Raw genomic sequence first — 21,868 nt, 5'->3', positions numbered from 1 at the left:
ATGCAAGAGTTGTATAAACTATAGGGAAAGAACCTTGAACTAGAATTCACCTTATGTTATGCCATTCTTGATAGAGAGAGAGAGAGAAAAAAGATGAAAGAGAGAGTGTATGTACGAAGGTTCAATCCTTGGGAGTCGCTATCCTTGAGTGGTCGGTGCATCGAGCACAAAGCAGGTTTCATTTTACAAGCGTGTATGACATACTGAGACAAATTCCACAAACACTGAAATAACTGTAGTCTGCTTTATTCAAGCTTGTTACCTCATACAACGAAATCTTGCTAGCGAGACATAACGCAGGGTTATTCTAGAGAAATGCTAGAGCGTGGAAAGTTGTCAGCTATTCCAAGCTTACTGTATCATACCTATGGGTTAAGCCAAGGAGCAAAGTTCCTCTTAGTCATACGTAACTTAAAGACACGTACACGCACACACACGGTCAGGCAGAGGTAAACATTAATATAATTTATAACATTTTTACTGAAGTTCAAGGGTCAGGAGAAATTTGATAGTCTGAACCAAACTTTTGTAAAACTGATATTCGTCAACCTGGGAGCAATTATTAGTGCTATTTAGACTAGTGTCATGCTGTCTGAAGGAAAGATAACCTCAAAGTCTATGCTTGCCTTTAACATGCTCTCTCTCTCTCACACACACAGACACTTGGATCCGAAAGAAATTTTCTTTCCCAAAAAAGCAGTCCTAAGACATTGCATTTTCTGTTCCAGACTAATGTGACACGACTCAAAATGGCGATTCATTCTATAAATCAGATTTCCTAGCAGGACAAGGGCGGACATTTTGCAATAGGCTATTGCATTTGGTCAACTCAGAGCATTGAAACTTTAGTGAGGAGGGGTTTGCGAATTCTTTTCTATATGTTCAGCTGTCAGTGTAAGTTGTCTGCTTTGTGCGCAATGCTTTGTTGACGCGAGCAAACATCGCAGTTTCATGCTAATCACCAAGATCCTTTAAAGTTTAAACTATAAACTCGTGTTACTCAAAACCGACAACCATAGCCTGGTTTGCTTCCGACAAGTGATTTCAGAGTTGAAGATGAGAAAAGCGGCACCATTAGATAGACAATGTCGTATGACTGTGCTGTCTAGAAGAAACACTGAAAGCATTTTCGAAGGAAAATAAATTAATCAAGTACAAATAAGCTATTCTGACTTTGCTAACAGCTCATTTTCACTTTACTTTATTCTGTCAGACTTGGCCACTGTGCACTGAATAACCCCTTGCTATCACCCTCTTTTTGGCCCTCAAATCCTCACTTTCTTTAAAAAAAAAACCTCGATCAGACACAAGGCCTTTGCACTCCTGTAGATTTGCGAAGTCCGCCATGTTTCTCGCGGGATCCCGAGAAGCTCGCGGCTTGTGCTTTGGTTTGGATTAGCATCTTCCAGATAGAAATGCCTCTTCAAAAGCCATGCTCCGTGTTGCTGCTGTGTCCGGCATGTCTGTGCGTGGTGCGGCAGGCACTCGGTTTGCCGGACTGCAAAACCTTGCCTGTGGGTCAAGGGCATTGCCCCCTAGCACGCTAATGTGGATCTTACACAAGGATCTTATACAGCCGCTTATGTTTAAAAAAAATGCATTCTGACATTTTTGTCTTCGGTTTTGACAAGGGAGAACAAGGAGTGACTTCTTGTATGTAGCAAAACGATAGGAAAATGGATGCACGTCAACTAATAAATTCGGGTTTTTGAAAAAAAGGTTTTTGGATCATCGATGACGAGATGTTAGGGAAATAAATGTACGGGGAAAACGATGTCTAGCGTTATCAAAGCTCCTAGTGTGCTGAATCTTCTTCATCTACCTGGACTCAACGTGGACACCGAAACAGGCCGAACGCCAGACGTTTAGATGAAAATACGCAGCACACAGTGCTGGGATCACACAAGGTAACATTGATCGTACCCTTCTATATACTACTTTGCAGGGGACAATACTAGATGGAAAAAGAAAATAAATAAATAAAAAAATAAAATAAAAAACCCCAATAATACAGGCTACAGCTGTTCGTTTCTGTAGAACGAATATTTGAATTCATTCGAACTATAAACGTGCATCACGATAACAAGCATGGTTGCAATTCCGCCTTATACATCATGTATAAACTAAATGTTTACGATACTGTTGTTACCATTAGTCGAATCAGAATAAGATTTATCATAGAAAAATTAATGATCTAGGATCCAGTTTGATGAGTGGATAGTTGTTGGTGTCTCGCTAGCAGAAAAGCAGCATGTACTACAGACAATATGTAATAATAGGCAGTGACGGTATCAACTGGTGAATAAACGAAGAGAGATACTTCGTCTCAGAGAACAATATATATCAAAAAAAAAAAAAATACATTATTGAGGTATGGAGAGGAAAAAAAGCACGATCTGACACACAGAAGTAAAATTCACGAATCGTAGTATTTCGATACGTGGAAAATGTCTGTAATATCAAAGTCTTATTGGATTTATTGTTAAAGGTACTTGACCACCATGGGTGTCTTTGATTATTCTTGTCACATTTTAGGTACTTGTCCACCCTAGTCTTTGATTATTGTTTCTCACATTTTGTTTTAAAATGTAAGACATGGTGTTCGTTGAACTTATGGTTTTCCTCTCAATAAAACCACATGCACCACATTTCGCCTGCTGAGAATACTAGGATATGAAACATACCAATTCATCGTAAGAGTACTGCACAGGTACTGATTGCTATTGCAAGTGTTCAAACGGTCATATTGCTTCAATTCTTTTTCAGATTCCGTTTGCTAGATATTTCATACATAAACATGCGAAACACTTCCAGACATAAGCATGCGTATCACACATTTATGACTTCACACTCTAGCAGGCATGCAAATCTATGGGTTTGCTGGGTTTCAAGAGATCGTCGAGAGCTATGTACACCCAAGTTATTTTGTTACAAAAGCCAGTTGATGAGTCATGTTACTCGTGTAACAGACTGCTTGTTTTCACAGCTCACGGCTCACAAAAATGTTTTAAAGTTGCACAAGAAATCAGTGTAATACTCGAGACTGAAATACGCAGGTAGAAGTGGGACGCAGGTAAAAGTCTGTCACCTTTAATCCTCCCTCAACACTTCATCACATCCATCTCTGCACCATGTCACTAGCTAGTCAGTGCATTCTTCTGCATAAAGTGGGAGAAGTGACGTCTACACGTAGGAAACGTCTGTGTAGCTGGCGCGCTTGCTCAAGTCCGCGCGTCCACCACTAGCCGAGCGATCCCTTGTGCGTCGAGTGCTAGAGGGCACATCTTCACAGGATCCAAAGTCCACTACCGCGCACTGAGGTCCAAACTTGCCCACGTCGGACGCAGGCGGGGTGTTGCGTTCGGCGCTGCTGCTGCAGTTACTGCCGCTACTGCTGCTGCTGGACATGCTGAGACGGCTGGTGTCGCTGTGCCGAAGGAAGGGGGGTGGGTCTTGGTAAGGTGGGGGTCCCAGCCGCCCAGCTGAGCTAGAAGGGTGGGGACAGTGTGGCGGCTGAGACTTGAGCCCTGTAGAGGCTGTTAGCAGGTCGATCTGGCGAAGATTGTCTTGGCTTGTTGTCACTGTCGTAGATCTTACGTAAGCTTTCGACACTCCAGGGAAGATCATTCTGCTTACTGCTGTTTGGAGATCTGCCACTAGAAGGTAAAACACCGGAAGTGGTCCGATCATGAAGAGTCGTACCAACAGTCTCGTTAGGCTTGACAGCTGATCTGTCCACATTAGTTACTTTTGCAAATGTTTGCACTGTCCACAACATTTTTGATTGATTTATTGGCACTGTCTGCAACACTTCTCGTTGATTTATTAACACTGTCTGCAACACTTCTATTGGGTTTACTAGAATGCTCACCACCACTTCTGGCTACACTGTGAGAATTGTCTTCTAATTTTCTATCATTACTGACGACGTCTATAGCACTTCTGCTGACCTTGTTAGAACTGTCTACTAAGCTTCTAGCAGGATTACTGAAACTGTCTACAACACTTCGGCTCGTATTACTAGTTCTTTGGGAACCACTTCTGTTATCAGCAAGCAGGTCTAAAGCAGTCTTATTGCTGGCCTTGGATCTGTCAAGACCATTTTTTCCAGCACCGTCTACCACACCTGCGATGAGTTCACCTGTTCGGTCCAGTGCACACTTATTACCACTCGTAGACCTCTCTACCGCATTGCTGGAAACCGCCGTATCAGTAAAAGCTGACATATGGACAGGTAAGTCTACGGGCAACTTTTTCTTTTCACTGTCACTGCCTAAAGGAAGAAGTGCAGAAGATCTTGATGCCTGGGTGTCACCTGCTGTAAAATTTGGAAGACGACCTCCTGAAGACTGTTCCGAATTGAGAGAGGACACGGGTGGGAGGTGCCGTCTCGTAACGTTGACCGACACTCGATTCTCAGCACGCTCGGTCACTTTCTTTGAAAACAATGAGCTGTCCTGCTGCAAATTTACGTCAGCTGCTTCAGCCATCCCTCTGTCACGTGACTGGCTGCGCGGGCTGCACTGTCCTTGTCCGTTGGCCTTTTTGGATGAGTCACTGAGACTTCGGTGCAGACCTGAGGAAGGAGGTTGGAGCTTGGCCATTCAGAGTGGTCTCACTTGGTTGAACCTGTGACGCTTGCTGCCTCGCCGTCTCTGCCGATGATGAGGTACGAGATAATCCTTGCAACAGGGTTTCCTCCCTTTTCTGTCGTCTCGGCGAAGCTGTCCGCCTCTGCGGCGAAGAGGCGCGCAGACTGTCTGCTGACATCTGCTTCGCGTTTCCTAAAGGAAGTGCAGAACCTGTGTTCCGCCAGGGTCACGTACTCATCTTCCTCAGTATTTCGCGCACTACTGCTACTGCTGCTGCTACTAGAGTTTGTTGGCGAGGGAGGATATGGCGGAGGCATGAAGTCAGCGCCTGAGGTGTCGAAGTCACCGCCAGAGGTCGTGGCTGACCTCTGCTCATCATCCTTCGAAGCGCGCCACTACCATAATGCTTACGGTCGTACCGTTCCTGCAGGTACTTCTGCAGCGACTCTTCGTACATGATCTTGGCCCGCGTGCTGGCCTCTTTCTGGCTGAGGCCGACATCCGGCGTAATGTCGTGCTGCAGCATAAACTTTCGCTGCAACGCCGCCGAGTAGCACGGCGGCTGGATGGGACGCTTATTGCTGTCTGATGACATCGTGGTCACGATCTGCCTGGTGAAAGCTTGTACATCCCTCACTGCAGACGAACTATCATTTCCAGATGACAAAGAGTCTTTCCAGGAGACCTGAGGAATCCTTTCCAGACTGTACTTGGCTCTTTGTCGGAAATGGAAGAGTGAGCAGGACTCGGGGTTTCCTCGCGTCGGATAAAGGTCAGTTTGGGCTGTACGGTAACGTACTCGTCCGCTTTGATAGCCTCCATGCTCTTGGCCACGTCGAACCCTAGCCTCGGCTTACCTTTGCTTTGGCTTCCAATGCTATTTCCTGTTAATCTGCTCGATGAGACTCTTGTCATGACTTGCGCGAAGCGGAGGTGGGTCCTTACCGAAGCGTGGCGTGTGCAGCGACTGCAAGATAACCCGAGGGGGCGGTGACTCCTTGGCAAAGTTCCGATTGTACCGAGACATGTATTTCTGGGGCAGATCCGATCGGTGATGGAGCTCGAGAGGAAAATTGCTGTAGGACTGAGACGTCTCCGAGTCTCTTTCTAATGAAGGCACGTCAGCTTCTCCTCTGACTTTCTGGAGAACCTGGTCGTGTTTGTTTGATGTAAGAGGCTAAAGGTCACGTCTTCTGCTTCGCGAGACTTGGCAGGCCAGGAATCTGGCTGCATGTTGCTGTGGTCTTTCTTGTTCGAATGAAAGGACGCTACACTTGCCAGTTCCAGTTCTCGGACAGGTGAAGCAGGTGGCGAGACCAGGTAAGCCACGTTCTGTACAGAGCGCAAGTGGGACGAGCCGCTGCTGCTAACATTAGAAGAAGTCGCTGGGTCAGCATACTTTGAGCTGCTCAGTGGCAAGCTGATGGTCTTGGCTAAGACCTTCGATTCTTCGACCTGTAAGCCGATGTGTTCCTGCTTGCCGAACCAGGAAGACAAGCTTCCTCCACACTCCTCCTCTGGCGTTTGTGGGCTCGATCCGATAGGAGTTCTCTCTGGACGCTCCCGTGTCCATGCCGTAAGAAGAATCCGAAATGACGCTGTCCCTCGAACTCTGGGACAGCTTCGACTCGGGAGAGTGAGGTGGAGTGCTGTCGGGACATCCTGATTGTCGCAATTCTTCCCTTGCCCCAATATTGAGCCTACGCGGCAAAAGTTCGTTGTCCAACATTAAATGAGAGCCACTTGGTGACTTTCTCAAAAGGCCTAAGTGTTTCCTGACGTACTCGTCGTAATCGTCATGATCGATCTCGTCTTCTTCTTCTCGAGGGAGTTTCCCTCATCGTGGCTGGACGGCAACGTTTGGTAGCTCTCCACTCTCAGGCTGCTGCTCAGCTGTGAAGCTTTTGGGTTGAAGACGTCGAGCAGATGGGAAGACGAGGCACTAACATGCAAAGTGTGCCGCTTGTACCTCCCTCTATTACCACCTCCTCCACCCCTCCAGGGTCGAGTGGCCCAACATGGCCGCTATCGGCGTCTCCTTCGTCCTGCCGCCTCTCCCCACGTTTGCGGGGCGGGGGGACGGGATTGAACCTTTCCTCCGTAATTTGCATAGCGGAACTGGAAGTCGACCTCGAATCTAAGGTTCGTGAACGCCGCTCGTACTCCTTGTCGGGAAAGTGGTGTGCGCTGCGGGGGTAGAACTTCCCCCGATTGTCCCCAGCGTCGAGTGCCTCGTCGTACAGTTGCGTGTCGCTGAGGGTCAGACCCGAGTCACGTGACAAGTTGGTCGGTGACAGGTGAGACTTGGCCAGTCGTGGGCTACACTCGCCGCCCTCCATGTACATGTCACGTTCGTCGAGACTGTCCATTGACGAGTCATCCCGCGGCAGGCCATCTGTGCAAACGACAAACAAGAAAATTAATAGCAGCATCAGAGAAAAACCACTATTCCGTATTTTAAGATTTTAAGCAGTATTTTAAGCATTCATCTCTAGCAAAAGGTAAGTAAGTTGAGCTAAATATTCAATGCAATAATAGAAAACCAAATTAAAGACCATTCACAATATATTTATTATTACAAAATGAAGAGTCTGATTTCCACAAAAAGTGAGGGGTGTTCAAGAATGAACAGGCATAGAAAAGACTGTCCACGAAACTAATTTTTTTCCTAGTGTAATCGCAGGTCCACTCACTAGGACACAAAAGCAGCCCACAGGACAAACACATGCAAAAGGACACGCACGCAATCACACACAGAGAGAAATTTTGTAAAAAATCGCTTACTTGAACCATCATGCATGCTGAGGACGCTGTGCATACTCTCTGAGTCAGTTCCAGAATCGGCCGACCTTGGTTCCAGTGCCTCGCCAAGAAGGTGAAGGACGTCCTCGCCAAAGAGCTCGACACAGTGATCAATCAGAAAGGTCACTGCAGGTGCTGACAGCGAGGGGTCATCTTTCTTTTTGTGCCACAGCAGGCTGGGCGCGATGCACAGGGACAGGTTGGAGGCTGTCATCTTGTTTCTTTCCGAGTGTTTCTGGATGTGATGCAGCGCGCACAGCAGGCGCTTCAGAAGCTGCATGTTGCACGACGGCAGCTGCGATAGGAGGCTGCAACAGTCCAGAAACCCGAACATAAATTAATTTGATTTTGAAGTCATTTGGGCTCTACAAACTGTAATTTATTACGCGAACTCTATCGGCTGGAACTAAAGTCGACTAAATATAAACTTTTAATATCGTCACCGGAAGACACCATTGCTTTTAAAGCAGTTAGGTCTGAACAACCTCTGAAATATTCAGCTGGGTAGAGGCAAAACAAGTCCACAAGACTTATCATAATTCTCCAGTTATATTCCTTTGTACTGTACCTCTTTCGTGAAGAAAAGGAGCGAAAAATGAAAGAAGCAAAAAGTTGGGGGTAGGGGGCACAATACAACCGAACGGAGAAAGGAGGGAATGAAGAAAAATGTGAATACCAAGAAAGAAAAACGAATGAAAGATAGAACCAACAATTGTGTAGCTTGAAGGGAGCAAGAGACAGACCTTGTCAAAGGGCTCGTTGTTCTTGTGTTGGAGCAGATGTCAAACTACAAACACCAGGGCAATCAAGCAGACCTTTGACGACGTCCTCTTATTAAATGCGTTTTAATCTGTTGTCGCAAGCGCTTGGAATGCAAACGCCCGCCAGGCCGTCTGCTTGCTGACGACAAGAGTTTGTAAAGGTGATGAGCACAACGAACGTCACTGGGGAAGTCAAGGGAGGGAACAAACGTTCCATCAACTGCATCCTCCTATGATGCCCAAAGCACAGCCCAAGCTCTTCTCCCCAACCCCCCGGCTGCGAACAGACGACACTAACGCCGAAGGTCGTCGTACTTTTAGCCGAGGAAATCCTCGAAAGTAAACACGTGTCAGACTACTGAAAAACAGAGACTGATGCTCGGCACTGACGAGAACCTTCCAGAAGGCGTACGCATGTAGGGCAGACGTGTGGTGGGACCAGTCAGCAAGCAAGATGGCGTGTTTGTGGGCAATTAGTTGGTCGTCCGGCTGGTCAGTCTGTCGTTAATTGGCAGACGTCCTGTCCGGCCTCAGGACCTCAACGGGCCAGGAGGGCATATTTGCAGAGGTTGACTTTTGGGTCAGCTGGCCGAGGGCAAAGTTTGCGAAGTAAAGAAGAACAAGCAAGACATGCCTTCTGCCGATTATTACAGCATTTGCACAAATCTATGGCCATGACCTTGAGGGGAGGAGCTCGGAGAGGAGGGGGACACAATTGCTGTGTCCTGGCTGCAAATTAATGTCTGAATACTCTACAGGAGAGCAACCATGTAGAAGATTCAAGTGACTCAAGTGCACATCACGTGCGTCGTGACATGCATAGGGTGCAAGGGTGTAAGCCAAAAGCCTCTCATTTCTAAAAAGAGTGAAATCAATCATTGAAAGTATGAAAAAAATACAAATCTTTCTGCTGTAATACCAGTACAACCCTTGTGAAATTGTGTTTACTCAGAAGGATCTTGTACTCACTTCCTGACATGTGCCATTTTGGAGTCCATGTCCTCCATCGTTCCTATTTTCAGCCACTCCTCAAACAGCTCACCTCGCAGCAGGCAGTCTGGAAGATTCCTTAAGAAATCCTGGAAAAAGAAAATATTTTTGTGACAAATGTGTCAAACACTCATAGAGCAGTAAAGCACAGACTTGGTTTCTGCCTTTCTATAGTCTCTAAACCTACCTGTCTTGTGTTTTAAAAGAAAGACAAGACTTAAACATAAGATAAAATAGACGAAGCTATACATATGTCAACTTCTCGGAAGAGTTCTCGTATGCTAAAAGCGCCCTCTATGTCCTGCTCCCCCTCTAACATACACAGGCATGTTTAAGTAAGGAAATTTACAGATTGGAGAGCTAATTAAGACGACTTTGCAAAGGTACGTGCCTTGATGACAAAGCCAGCGACAGGTGCCTGGCCTTCACACGAGCACACGGCCTCTCCTGGTCGAGCTTCTCTCGGATCTCTCGACACATTTTAATGTTTGGAGATTTCCGCAGGATGCCGACCGTCTCTGGTCCTTCTCGAAACAAAACTGTGAGCAGGTCCTGTGATACATAATAGAAACAAACATTATGTAGCACGAAACGAAGTGTCTGCAAGAAGACTCAACAACAATAGAACATCATAAAAGCTTTGTTTCACAGACAGAAGGACAGCATCGAACACCATGCTCGTATACTCACCACTATTGGCTTGGGTGGTAGGTTGTCATTCTCCACCACCGAGTTCAGAGGATGACCAAACAGCTTGCCGAGGGGCGATGAAATATTGTTGTTGGTTTTGTCCTCTCTCGCCGCCGCACGCTTGAAGATGTTGAGCAGTTTGTCCCGCTTGGGCTTCTTCTGGCCCTTGTGGGATGTCTCTTCTGGAAAAACCAAGGAAATTAAGGTGTGCAATGACAGAAAGTATTGTTCAAAGAAGTTGGACGTGAAAAATTATTTAAAGTGTGAATATGCATGTGTCAAAAGAGTGATGGATGGTAAGACTGAAAAAAAAACTGAAGGAGAGGAAAATCATCATCATCATCATCATCATCATCATAGCACGATAAATTCTACTCCTCAAAACCTAAAAGAAAATTGGCAACAACATAGCCAGGATTCCAAAGACAGAACAGGCAATCATATCCGTCATATTTGCCCTTGTCCAGGCAAGGCGGGTCACTGCCAGCTCGACCTTGGCATACACAACATTTCTACGTGCATAGCAGGCACGCGTCATAACAAATATGGCGCGAATGATGCCATCCTCAAGCAGTTTAGCCCCTCCCAACATCTTCCGTTCATCGTCTCGGCCTTTCCATCCTTCCCCGCCCTGAACCACCATACAGTACTGCCGCTTCCCGCTTTCACCCCTTTTTTTTTCATTTCTTCCCTCCTTTTTTTTTCTTGCAAGGTCCGTGATAAAATATTTCTCAAACATAGAGCTTGCAGGTGCTTTTAGACAGTTCCTTCTCCAGGCTTTAAAGGGATTTGGCATTGACAGTGAAAGCCCTCTACGCGGCATTCGATTCAACATCGTCGGCCGCACAAACGGCGTCTGTTCGTTGTCCGGCGATGACGTGATGCAAGGCTGCGTGCAAACATCACTTAGTGTCCCTCAGGGTCAAGCACAGCATTTAGAAATAATGCATACATTGTCTGCCTTGTGTATGCAAAACAGGGAGGCGAGAGGCGAATAGCTCAGTCATAACGGGAAATTCGACGACCTCCAAAATGTCAGAATAAATAATGCGATGACGAAAACAGCGATTATCTTACCATTAATGTCGGAATGTGTTAAACTGACTAACAATAAACAAGCAAAGACTCCTTCCTCTTGTCCACTATGAGAGGGAGGGATGAAGAAATCCCGTTCACATCTTCCGATGGTCTTTGTGTTTATATATCTCAGTATGTTAAAAGTTAATTTTTGTTTAGTTAATGAACAAATAAAGACAACAATGATGCCATTTATAAAACATAATTCATCACAAATTTAGTTCCTGGATTTTTATTCACCTTACTCATCATGTTCAAGCTTTGAGATGTTCTCAGACCTGTTTTCTACACACCGCAAGTGGACTAAAAAGCGTCGAGCAAATAATTTCTTCCTGTTTGAGCGACCTCTTGGGAGAAAGGTAGGGGGTGTCGAAACCACAGATAGTGACAAACAGAAAAAAAATCCTGGCAAAGGAAGAAACCACGAGTCAGAAGGGGGAGCAAACAGGGAGGGTCTCGCCGTTTTTCTGATTAGCAACAAACCGCCAACTAGCCACAGCCTCACCTGTTTGCAAAGATCGTGCTCCTAACACCTTGAGGACAATGACAGGACCAGCACGCCGCCATGCCAAGGCAAGAGCACTTCCGCTTCTAAAATTAGAACTCGCTGACCAAAAGAATTTTCAAAAACCTTCACTTTCTTTTCTCACAATACTTCTTTGTTTTCTGCTACCGATCACTAAGTTTTTTAAACAATATTCCATCCCTTGTTTAATAATCATCACATCAGAAACAACGGGACAGAAACATTTAAGTAGCCAGATTTTGTTTTTTTTTAAATAAAATACTCTCCGAAATAACCAATCACTTTGATTATTTTGGAAACATCCTGTATGGTGCATATGTTAGTAAATCTGTGTGACTATGCTATCAAAGGTCCAGCACGAGTTGAACACCGCAAAAATCAAACAGTTTAGTGCAAAACTGTGCTCTCTACGTGTCCTAAACTTTAAAAAAAGTTGCTTTAAGTAATGAGAACCGTAATTAAGAAAAAGAGGATCGAAAAAGAGAGGGCGAGTGTCCTAATGATGGCACATTAAATAAAAAATGAACAAATAAAAACTAAAAAAATAGATAACTACTATTATATTCCCCTTGCTTTGCACGAATTTCTAGGATTATTTTTTTAATGTCAACTATTTCAAGGTTTATGGCAGCCCACTGTTGTTTACTTTCTATTCAGAGCTCTTTTGTCCCCGCCCTATTTTTAGAGACAGTGGGCGGGGGTGGAGGGCAAGAGACGGAGGTTCAATAACGGATCAGACGACAACGCAGCCATACCCTCGCCAAACCGAGGATTTTCTCACAGTCTTGCAAAGAGTCCAGGGGGCCAGTGAGGGAGGAGGTGACACAGGGGGCATCAGGACGATGGGTTGCTTCCGCTACTCAGCCTTGACCCTCGGGGACAGACAGTTAATCGCGGAGAGTTATTTTGAAGGCAGGGCCTTGTCGTGGTGTCAAAGTTCTTCCTAAGACAAACTTCACACCCTCACACATCATGTCGTCAATAAAAAGAACAGCAAGAGTGCACTGATTCTCTACAGGCCCAGTGTAAAAAGCTTAATGTCGCTTAATTAGTGCAATTAAGCAAAAAAAAAAAAAAAAAAAAAAAAGGTCGACACCAGACTCTTACCTAAACTGTGTTTCTTAGGTGATTTCTTCTGTGACAGGACGAAGTCACATTTTAAATTCGCTGGCTCGTCGTCTTCCAGGGCAGCGGCCAGGTCTGCTTGTGTCATTTTGTCGATGTCCTCGCCACGTGACCGCGACACTTCTCGCACGTGACTCAACTTTATCGAAAACGGCGTCTCATGTCCTGTAACACAAGCAAAAACTCTTCATCATTAACATAATCATCATTATCAGTATTATCATCAGCAGCAATAGATATTCATCTCGTTTCCTCTTCAGATTTCTTATAAAAGGATTTCTCCATTTCTTGAAAGCACTGATAGGGTTTTTAGTATACACTAGGACTATACACTGGCTCAGCTCCCGAAGAATAAAATATAAAGAAATCTATAAGACGAGGCTTTATGCAAAGAAAAAACATGTTTATCATGCATATATGGAGTGTAGTGTTCGCTGTGTAAAGCATCGACCTAAAGTTAAAGAGGTGTTGTGGGATCAAGAGTTTTTTCCTCGGGCAGCCATTAAAGGCGTGGTAGGGCAAACAATTCGAATTGTTGTGATTTAAATACAGTACCAACCAAATACTTTTTCCATAAACACTAGAGATTCATTTCTATTCATGACAGGGAATGCAGCCGGGAAAAAAAAACAAAGAAAAAAAATAAAACCATGTCGAAAAATAATGATCTGTCGATTAAAGACACTTTATTTAGTTTACTGACGAATTAAAGAAGAGCACTAGACAGAAGATATTCGCTGGGGAAAGTTGAATGAAACACTTAAAATCTTATCTTGTGTGATCACTACTAATCACAACCCAAAAAGGTTCACACGCTAAACTGAGAATTCAAAAATATATTTCCTATTTTGCCACAGGCACTAATTTTGAAGTCCTTTATAACAACTTCTAAAAGAAAATGGATTAACAGTTATGTAGGGGCAAGGAGTATTGTCCACCTTTTCCATGAGCTGAGCCGTTAGTTTTGTGTATAGCAGGTAGAAAGCATTAATCACGACATAACAAATGTTTCTTGGTGGCCAATATTTCTCTCCCCCTCCCCTGTCACAGTAGCCTTGTGTTAGTGCTTTATGACAGACCGGGACCTGAACTGTGACCACGACAGACTAACTTGACCAACGGCCACGTCAGGTGGAAGGACAAAGGTGGTGATATTTGTTACTTGGTCTGTGAACTTTGTTTCCATTTTATTGCAGGAAAACTGAACTGTCTTATTGCTGACTACTTTCTCATTTGAGTTTTAGTTGCGTTTGTGTGTCTGAGAGTGCAGAAAGGATGCACGGGTCACTTTTGTTTTGTTTTAAAATTTATTTTTATTTAATAGTGCACCTACTTGCCCCAATCCTGCCATTTGTAGCACTTTTATTAGACATAACGGAGCCTTAATAATCCCCACCACTAAATCTTTCCCGTCCTTCGAGAGGGAAAAACAAAAGCCAGTACTAACACCCTCTATCACTATCACACTAGACACCATTTCAAGTAAATACAGGTGAGTGACCTGTTGATGGAGAGATATGGCATAGCACACGACAGCAGGTAAGTGAAGTGGATATTATGACACTGATAACTTAGACACACCCACACGTGCATTAACAAACACAAACACAAACACACACCACCCCGACCCTCAGATGTTTGTTGTCTGAAAAACACTAACGCACACACATAAAGACATTTGCGTGCTCGCGCGTCCAAACACTGAGATACACGAGTGAAAACACGTACACACACAGCCTTGTCAGGTTTTCCATATCATCACTCACCTCGTCCGTGTTTATCTTGGCCGCTGAAGTTGTAACTACGCCTCTTGTGAGGACACATGTTGTCTACCAGCTCAAAAATACACATCATCCGAAAAAAGAAAATGATTCGCGAAGCTCTTTTCTCTTCGTTTCGGCGGGGTTTTGTTTCAAACCATAACTCAAAAGATGTTCAGACACTAATAGTCAGCATATCTGTCCCTGGTTTTGTCCATTCATCATTATTTCTTCATCCTTTGCTTTCCCGACTTCTCACAATTGCTGAAAGGTCGCTGTCCACACTTTGAGTCACGAAAATGTTTCTCTAGCAGCAACAACAAAATTTACAGTCTGAAAGATAAGAATCGATTTGATCAGATGAAATAAGAAATTTTGTGGGTCATTTGTCTGACTCCAGCCGAGACTTAAACAGAATCCACTGGGACAAAGCACCGCACCAATAGAAATGATCGCATCTGTGTTTGAAATGCAGGCTTCATTCTTTGAGACACCATCAATGTCTATCGCACGAAAACCATGTTTTTCGAAACTTCCCAGAACGAAATTTCAAATCGTAAGAGTTTCTCGTTGCCGAAGTCTTACTGAAGAAACGAAATTTGAGATTATCCCTCACACGGCGGCAAAGTTGTTTGGAGGACATAGAGAGAGGCTCGTCCACATGTTCCTGCATCACCCAACGCGTGCTCCTCATCTCCCAGCACTGAGCAGTTGGACCTGTTGCACCACCAACACAAAAGCCTTCAATCATTAGGTCGTGTCTCTGTTTCCAATCGCAGCCTGCAGCTGTCATCAATGTAGAGCCAACGCCAACAATATTGCTGTCATCATGCGGTTAAAGTAGTCAAAGTTCGTATCGGCTGCTGATGGCAGCGACTGGTTGGCAGGTGTCCCAGCAGGCGGCGCTATCTGTCTCGAAACATAGACCAACACAAGCACGGTCAGCGTGATAGGTGGTCAGATGATAACAGGCCTGCCAAGGCCGACGTGATAGCGTTCTGCGTGACGAGACGTGACGTAGAGTTTGGTCGGGCTGAACATCTCAGTCTTATACTCCCAACAAGAAGCTGCGTAACGGACAGGACGGCGTCATGGCGCCAAGGGCTTGTCCAAGGAGAAGATGCTTGCAAGCTGCACGGAGAACCATTGGGAGTGGCCGTGTGGATCTTGTTCAAGTGCGTTTTCTTCAACGGGGACGAAGCACTCATAGCGAAGATCCCCCGGACTCGAACTCTATATAGCACCTCGCTGGAAACGGAATTGGGCACACAACACTGAGGTCATTGCCTGCAGACAGACCAGCACTACCTACAACTGGACTTGCAGTAAAGAGCAGACTATACGGACCCAGACCACCCACCTCACAGCCACCCAATGATTCATATCACGCATACGAAGAAGCCGTTACTCCCATCGCGTAGGAGAGTCCGTTAACCCCTGGCGGCACTCGTGACATGGGCAACCTATTTATTCCTCGCCTGGGACACGACCATCTTGTCGCTGCTCCCAGCCACACACGAGTCCAGCATCTCTCCTCCGCCGCCAGTCACTTATCAATGACAACTCTCCCGCTCTCAGGACCGGAGGACTGTGGGAAAACTCAACAAGAGACAAGAGGATGGAGGGGTGGGCTGGGATCTCCAAGACACACGAGAGAACAGCAATCACTTCTCCCAAGTCTGAACTGAGTGACTTGCACGACCAACCTCCACTGGCTCCTTTACGTTTTCCCAAAAGTGATTGACGTAGTATCGTCGTCGCTATCATCTTCATCAACGTAGTCGACGTCGTTGCTGTCGGACTTCTCGCTACAATTTGCATGGCGCGCGCGCACACACACAAACACCTCGTAAATCACACGATCGTGACAAACATAGAAGTAGCCTCGCACATAAACAATGGGTGACGTCAGCACTGTTTATGACTATCTTGAAAATTGCAAATCTGGTCTGTTGCGACATCAACAGCTTGATTAAAAAAAAAAGTTGGATGAGTATACTGACCTGAGTTCGATAAGAAGAAAAAAAACCCACTGCCTACACACAGTCTAGAAACAAAACGTACAACTGACGATAGATAACAGTAAACGGCGATAAGCATGCTGACTACAACAAACGTCACTACCCTGCTCCTCTTCATGGAGTCTGTAAAAGTGATTTATTTTTGGTGAAACCTACACTTTTTGGGCACAACTTGCAGGAAATCCTAATGACAGCACGAAGGACTAATGATAGAGACAGACGTTATCTGATGAAACCCACAGTCCACTTCAACGGCAAACTAAAATGATATATCCAATCACAATTACACAATAATAATAATAAGTCAGCAGTTTTCTTTTCGTGATAACAGACCATGAATGTCAAGAATGAGAGATGTGAGAATGTCAAAAACACATTGCGATGGCGGAAGAGAAAAGTGAGAATGGAGATACAAGAAAGACAAAGGATCCGGGTTTGTTTATTGTTCTTTTTTTAAACGGGATTGTCAACGTCCGCTGTGAGCAAAACGCGTTTCACGTAAATCTTCACCAAGAGGATGTAGACACCAGGAGATATTATTGTGAATTACTGTGACCCAGCCAATCCTTCGATAACATACCAACACCCAAGTGAAAACGATTGCAATACATCGAGCTCTTCATAATAGAATAACAAACCCCGTGTGAGCCTCTGACGTCACATAACAATCATATCTCGAGCTGTTTGTTTCCGTGTGACACGTGACCGCGATCCAAACCTCGCATGAGAAGGTAAGTGTGGGCGCTCTCTTCTGATTGATGACCCATTTTAAGTCATCGTCCTATTTGTACTGAGAAACTGTTAACATTTATCTCTCGACTGATGTTTATTAACAATCGTCTCCCTGACCTCAGAGACTTGGCTTCAGGGGTCAGAGTGAAGTTATATTCATCCTCCACCTCCCAGCATCACAGGCTTTACAATTCGTGTCTCACTGTGTTTCACTCCATATGGAGTATTTCTACTCAGGCAAGGTGTTATCACAGTCCCAACGCCGTCCTGATCAGTTTGAAATGATAGCCAGAAGTGGGTGATAATGACAAAGATAACAACTTCACACGTTGTATCCAAAATGTGAAGGCAAGAAAAACGAATGCGATAGTTATCGCTGGTCCCTATATTTGCACATGACGAAATGAATGTGTGGAACTACATTTAGTGTTTATTTTCGAGAAAGGAAAAAAATTGCCCGCGTGAAACATTTTATCATCTAGCTCATTATCTCATCCTAGGCAGAGCTTCAAAACAAGACATATCTAAGTCTATAGAGTGGGCGGGTAGGTCTGACGCGTACTTTCCACCCACCACACCCACCCACCCACACACTAGAAAAGACAATATGTTTACAAATACAATCCCGGATAATTTCAACTAATTTATGTTTTCCCAAACTGAGATGACAGTCGAGGGAAACGCGGGACAAGGATCTGTGTCATGTTTGTTTTCCTGCGGTCACGAGGTCTTGTCCGGGTGGGTTGTTCCCGGTCTGTCGAGCACCTTGCAGCCTGTTTCAAATTAATTTGTTTACACAGACCTTTCACGGGCCACTGCATTTCCCGGTAATAGTGTTTGCTGTTCGCCAGTCAACGAGAACGTAATGCAGCAATGTGAAAAATTTCAGTCTTCTGTCCTGGAGCGAGGGAGCGAAGTAGGGAGGGTCAGGTAATCTGCGCGGTAATTGTTGGGAGGCTTGGAAATCACATGTGCTCTCTGTATTTCGGGCAGCTGTGAAGAACATATGAAAGAAAACAACAATAACAAAAACGATAGAAACTGGTCTGTAGTACTCACCTATCAGTGGATATGGAGAGGCTTCCTTGGCCCACCAGACCCAGAGCTTGTAGTCTTTAGTCTCTGTCTCCTGTACACAGTGAAACACGCGCGCGAACACACACGCACACAGACGCACGCACACACAGACACACACATGAATGACTTAATCAACACGTTTGTACAAAGACCTTTCAAACTATCGGAGCATTTGATCTACAGATTGATATTATCAACCGATTAATTATTGATTATCGATCAATCCCCTGATTCCGTCAGTCATCTGTCTACACTTTCCTTCCTCAACCCACAATAAGTTTTGAAACATATTTGCGAACCAAGTAAATCTGGCTACTGACTTCCGCACAGCAAAGAGAACACCTGGCTGTAGTGAACAGTCTGTAGAACACCTGTAACTACCTGGTACGTTTATGATTAGAAGGAACACACAAACCCCCGAGTGACACCCGAGTCGAGAGGAGTGTGAATGAATAAGTGTGGAGGTGGGTGAGAAGGGGAGAGTGAGTGAGTGTGGCAGGAGGCACGTAGCAGGGTGTGTCAAGGTCGGGTGGCGTACAAGACCATTGTGAGTATACAGTGGCCGACAGGGGTGTGGAAACATGCGGATGAATCTCACTACTGTTCAGTCAGCCGTATCTAGCATCATCTAGCCTTGTAACCAGCCTACCTTTTTTTCCCCCGAGACAATATGCCCACACGTCTGGCCGAACCCTCTTCGTTTCTCATAAAATCATAGACGAAAAAAAAACGAGTGTAAATTTATCTTCCTGCATGCCCAACCCACTAACCCACTAAACAATAAGCAGAGATAGAGAGACCCACACAGTTGTCTGACTCATTTCAAAATGTTATCATTGTGTCATCTTCGAATGACACATAATAATATGATCATGAGTGTAAAGACAAAGCAGTTGTCACATAATAAGGATTTAATCAGGTAAGCCTAAACCTGACCTTGCATAATAAGCCCAGCTTATGTAAATGTTCTCATCTGAATGTTATAACACCAAAGTACTCGAGTAATATGTAACAATATTATCTATAACAAACGAAGATAAAAAATGTCAGCAACTAAAAACCCAAGTTCGATTCCTACCTCAGTGCAGGGACAAGACACCCCTTACAGAAGTACAGAAGTCTCGCGCGTGTAACACTAGACTAGCGCTCCACCCGTCTCGCGACCCAACGATGGAGACGACGACGACACCAGCGTGTGACGAGGACCGCTGCCCGCTGACTGACCGCACGATGCAAGTCCAGTTCCTCGATGGAGCTTCGCGAGTCTGCGGTCTGCGCCGTAAAAACCCTTTGTCGTGAACCCAGCCTCGCCTGCATCCCCCTCCCCTTGTCCTCCCGTCCGCCCCTCCTCCCCAGTCACAAGGTTACTGCTGCATGCCACCTCCCCTTGTCTCTCTTTCCGCGCATGATGGGCGGAGGGCGCACAGTCATGTAGTGAAGATGAAGATGCCGCCACATCCAGGGTGGGTTGTATTAAAATTTGCCATAATGTCTAAACAGCTTTTCAGGTGTGAAGCAGACGTCAACCAACATCGTTCTCCGCCTTATACATGAAATGATGGGTTAATCTACACTTCGCAAAAACTAATATCTAGGTTCGCATGTTTTTTGTTTAAGTCTAGATGTTGCGGAAAACATGTAAACCCTTCGATGAAAGCTAAATACTAGAATATCTTTATCTTCCGACAGTGACCAGCGTTAGAAGCAAGATATATTTCATATGAAAACACATTTCCGGTTTGGAAAAAATCCTGTACCTCTCACATGAAACCGCGCTCAAGGCAAGCAGACACACGGGCATTAATCAAGGCTGAGTATAAATGATGATATTTGTATTACCTTTGTTACTTAATGGAAATCTTATGTTTTTCTTGCGTCGCTAACCGGAGCTTCTTTGTGACTCGCGACTCAAGAGACGCCGTACAGACATACAGAGGAAAAGACGGACATCAGCGATCCAGGTATTTAGACTAAAATAGCTCTTCTATTGTTAAAAAAATACGAAAAAATCCCGAAACACTTACTCTCATGCTAGTTCAACATCCACATCCTTTGTTACATCTTCTGCCAAAAACAAAAAGTTGGCTCCTCTACACCGTGAAACCTGTCCACACAGCTAGCTTCCCAACAAGAATGTCTCCACTCCAGCCCTCCTTTTGTCACTCGGTGTCAACAATAGTCCGCTTGGAGGTGACAAACGTCTGGAGAATTCCTCTGTCTGTGTTATCACTTTACTACGCGGGAAACTCCTCATACCTGAGAGAGGAGGGAGGGCACAAGCGACTTTCTTTGTTGCGGCTGTAGTAGTGAAAACGCACCTACATCCGTCAATCAACACGTCCACGCGCTGCACACCACCACCACCACCAGCGTCACGCATCATCTGCTCCAACGTCGTACACACGCCAGGTAAGACGTCGCGTCGGTCACGTGACTCGCGGCCAAGGCTTGCCCAACATGACGTGTCATCACGAGAAGCCAGTGAACGGTCAGTTCTGTCGTCCTCCTCCCCTGGTTCTCGTGGCGACAGTCACGTGTCGCAAAGGTTGTTGCTGGCCGGAGACCGTGATGTGGACACGGCTGGCGCACACACAGGTGTTAGGTGATGGTCGGAAAGTGTGTTATAATGTTACCTACGATTGTAAGCCATTGAGCTGAACATGTTCACACATCATGAGTCATAAAGAAACCGAATCTGTCACAGTAAGGAATGATTTAGTAAGATAGAGGAGTGGGTGAGCCGAGTGATTAAAGTGTTTTTACATGCCGCTACCACACATCTACACCCCGCGTCCACATGCACTCACACGAGTGCATATTTTGCGCAAAATTACCGCCACATGGAACGTGCACCCACAATGAAGTCGGGTGGGTCAAACAAGTGTAAAGGTAAAATAAATTTCTGCAAGCAGACGACTGGCCTTCAGTGGGGTGTGTCAGACGCTACGACCTCAGGTACAAATAAAGTGCAGTACCTGCATTATGTATACTCGGGGTATGTAGTTAGTCTGACTGACCAAGGTCTATGGACTAACGGTTTAGTGAGAACAGCAAGGTATGTTAACACTCCTTGCATGAATGTAGTTCAATAAGTCAGTTACCAGGCTAGATAAAACAACAACAAATTTTAAAAAATGTGGCAGTCAAACAAATAAATACCTTTAAGGACAGGGGCCTCATCACGGGGACGAAGCAGCAGCCACAAACTGACATGTTGACGATTACAGTAATGATGGCGTCCAAGTTATGAACCTTAATTAAATCCTACTTGTGATATAGCTGGGGGGTCTCCCCCTCAGTCAGAATTTTTTGTTTGTTTGTTAGATAATGCTTTCTTTTCTTCATAAAGAGTAAATATCTCCTCAGTGGCTCCAAAAAGCAGACCTAGAAATCAGTTTAATATTGTTTTCCCAGGACTGGGGAACATTGTGATCACCGCTCACTGACACCTGCCAACATGGCGCATGGTTGGCGAAACTCGCGCAATTAGTGTGTGTGAGTGTGTGTTTTTTATATATTTGTGTGTGTGTGTTTTTTTCACTAACAAACAAGTGTACAGAGAATGACATACCAGAGAATGAAAGATGAATTCCATTCGTACGTGGAAGGAAGAGTTCTTCTTTGCAAACCAAATATTACAAACTACGGAAATACGTTGGCCACTAACTACTGACTTCAAAGAACGAAAACTGCTAAAAAATTTTTTAGGGACTCA

At 45.1% G+C, this 21,868-nt stretch overlaps 1 protein-coding gene across 3 annotated transcripts; it reads right to left on the bottom strand.

Annotated features, from left to right (window-relative positions):
• Positions 1 to 230: 230 nt before the first annotated feature.
• LOC112565741 (rho GTPase-activating protein 20-like) lies at positions 231 to 20,327 on the bottom strand. Of its 3 annotated transcripts, XM_025241439.1 has the most exons (7): positions 20,178 to 20,327; positions 18,136 to 18,205; positions 12,546 to 12,728; positions 9,836 to 10,017; positions 9,537 to 9,697; positions 9,125 to 9,234; positions 7,664 to 7,702 (listed from the first exon to the last, which is right to left on the bottom strand). In XM_025241439.1, exons 1-6 carry the CDS (start codon positions 20,181 to 20,183, stop codon positions 9,225 to 9,227), a joined length of 612 nt encoding a protein of 203 aa, XP_025097224.1. In that variant the 5' UTR covers positions 20,184 to 20,327; the 3' UTR covers positions 7,664 to 7,702; positions 9,125 to 9,224. The 3 variants fall into 3 exon arrangements, with proteins under 3 accessions (XP_025097222.1, XP_025097224.1, XP_025097223.1); XM_025241438.1 differs by lacking the exons at positions 18,136 to 18,205; positions 20,178 to 20,327 and adding an exon at positions 14,330 to 15,065; XM_025241437.1 differs by lacking the exons at positions 9,836 to 10,017; positions 12,546 to 12,728; positions 18,136 to 18,205; positions 20,178 to 20,327 and adding an exon at positions 231 to 6,987 and having other exon boundaries at positions 7,377 to 7,702; positions 9,537 to 9,669.
• Between the last annotated feature and the right edge of the window lie 1,541 nt (positions 20,328 to 21,868).

This window comes from Pomacea canaliculata, linkage group LG6 (genome assembly GCF_003073045.1).
Source record: "Pomacea canaliculata isolate SZHN2017 linkage group LG6, ASM307304v1, whole genome shotgun sequence".
NCBI classification, from domain to species: domain Eukaryota; kingdom Metazoa; phylum Mollusca; class Gastropoda; order Architaenioglossa; family Ampullariidae; genus Pomacea; species Pomacea canaliculata.
The sequence above is the reverse complement of the archived record's forward strand: the minus strand, read 5'-3'. Positions and strand labels throughout refer to the sequence as shown.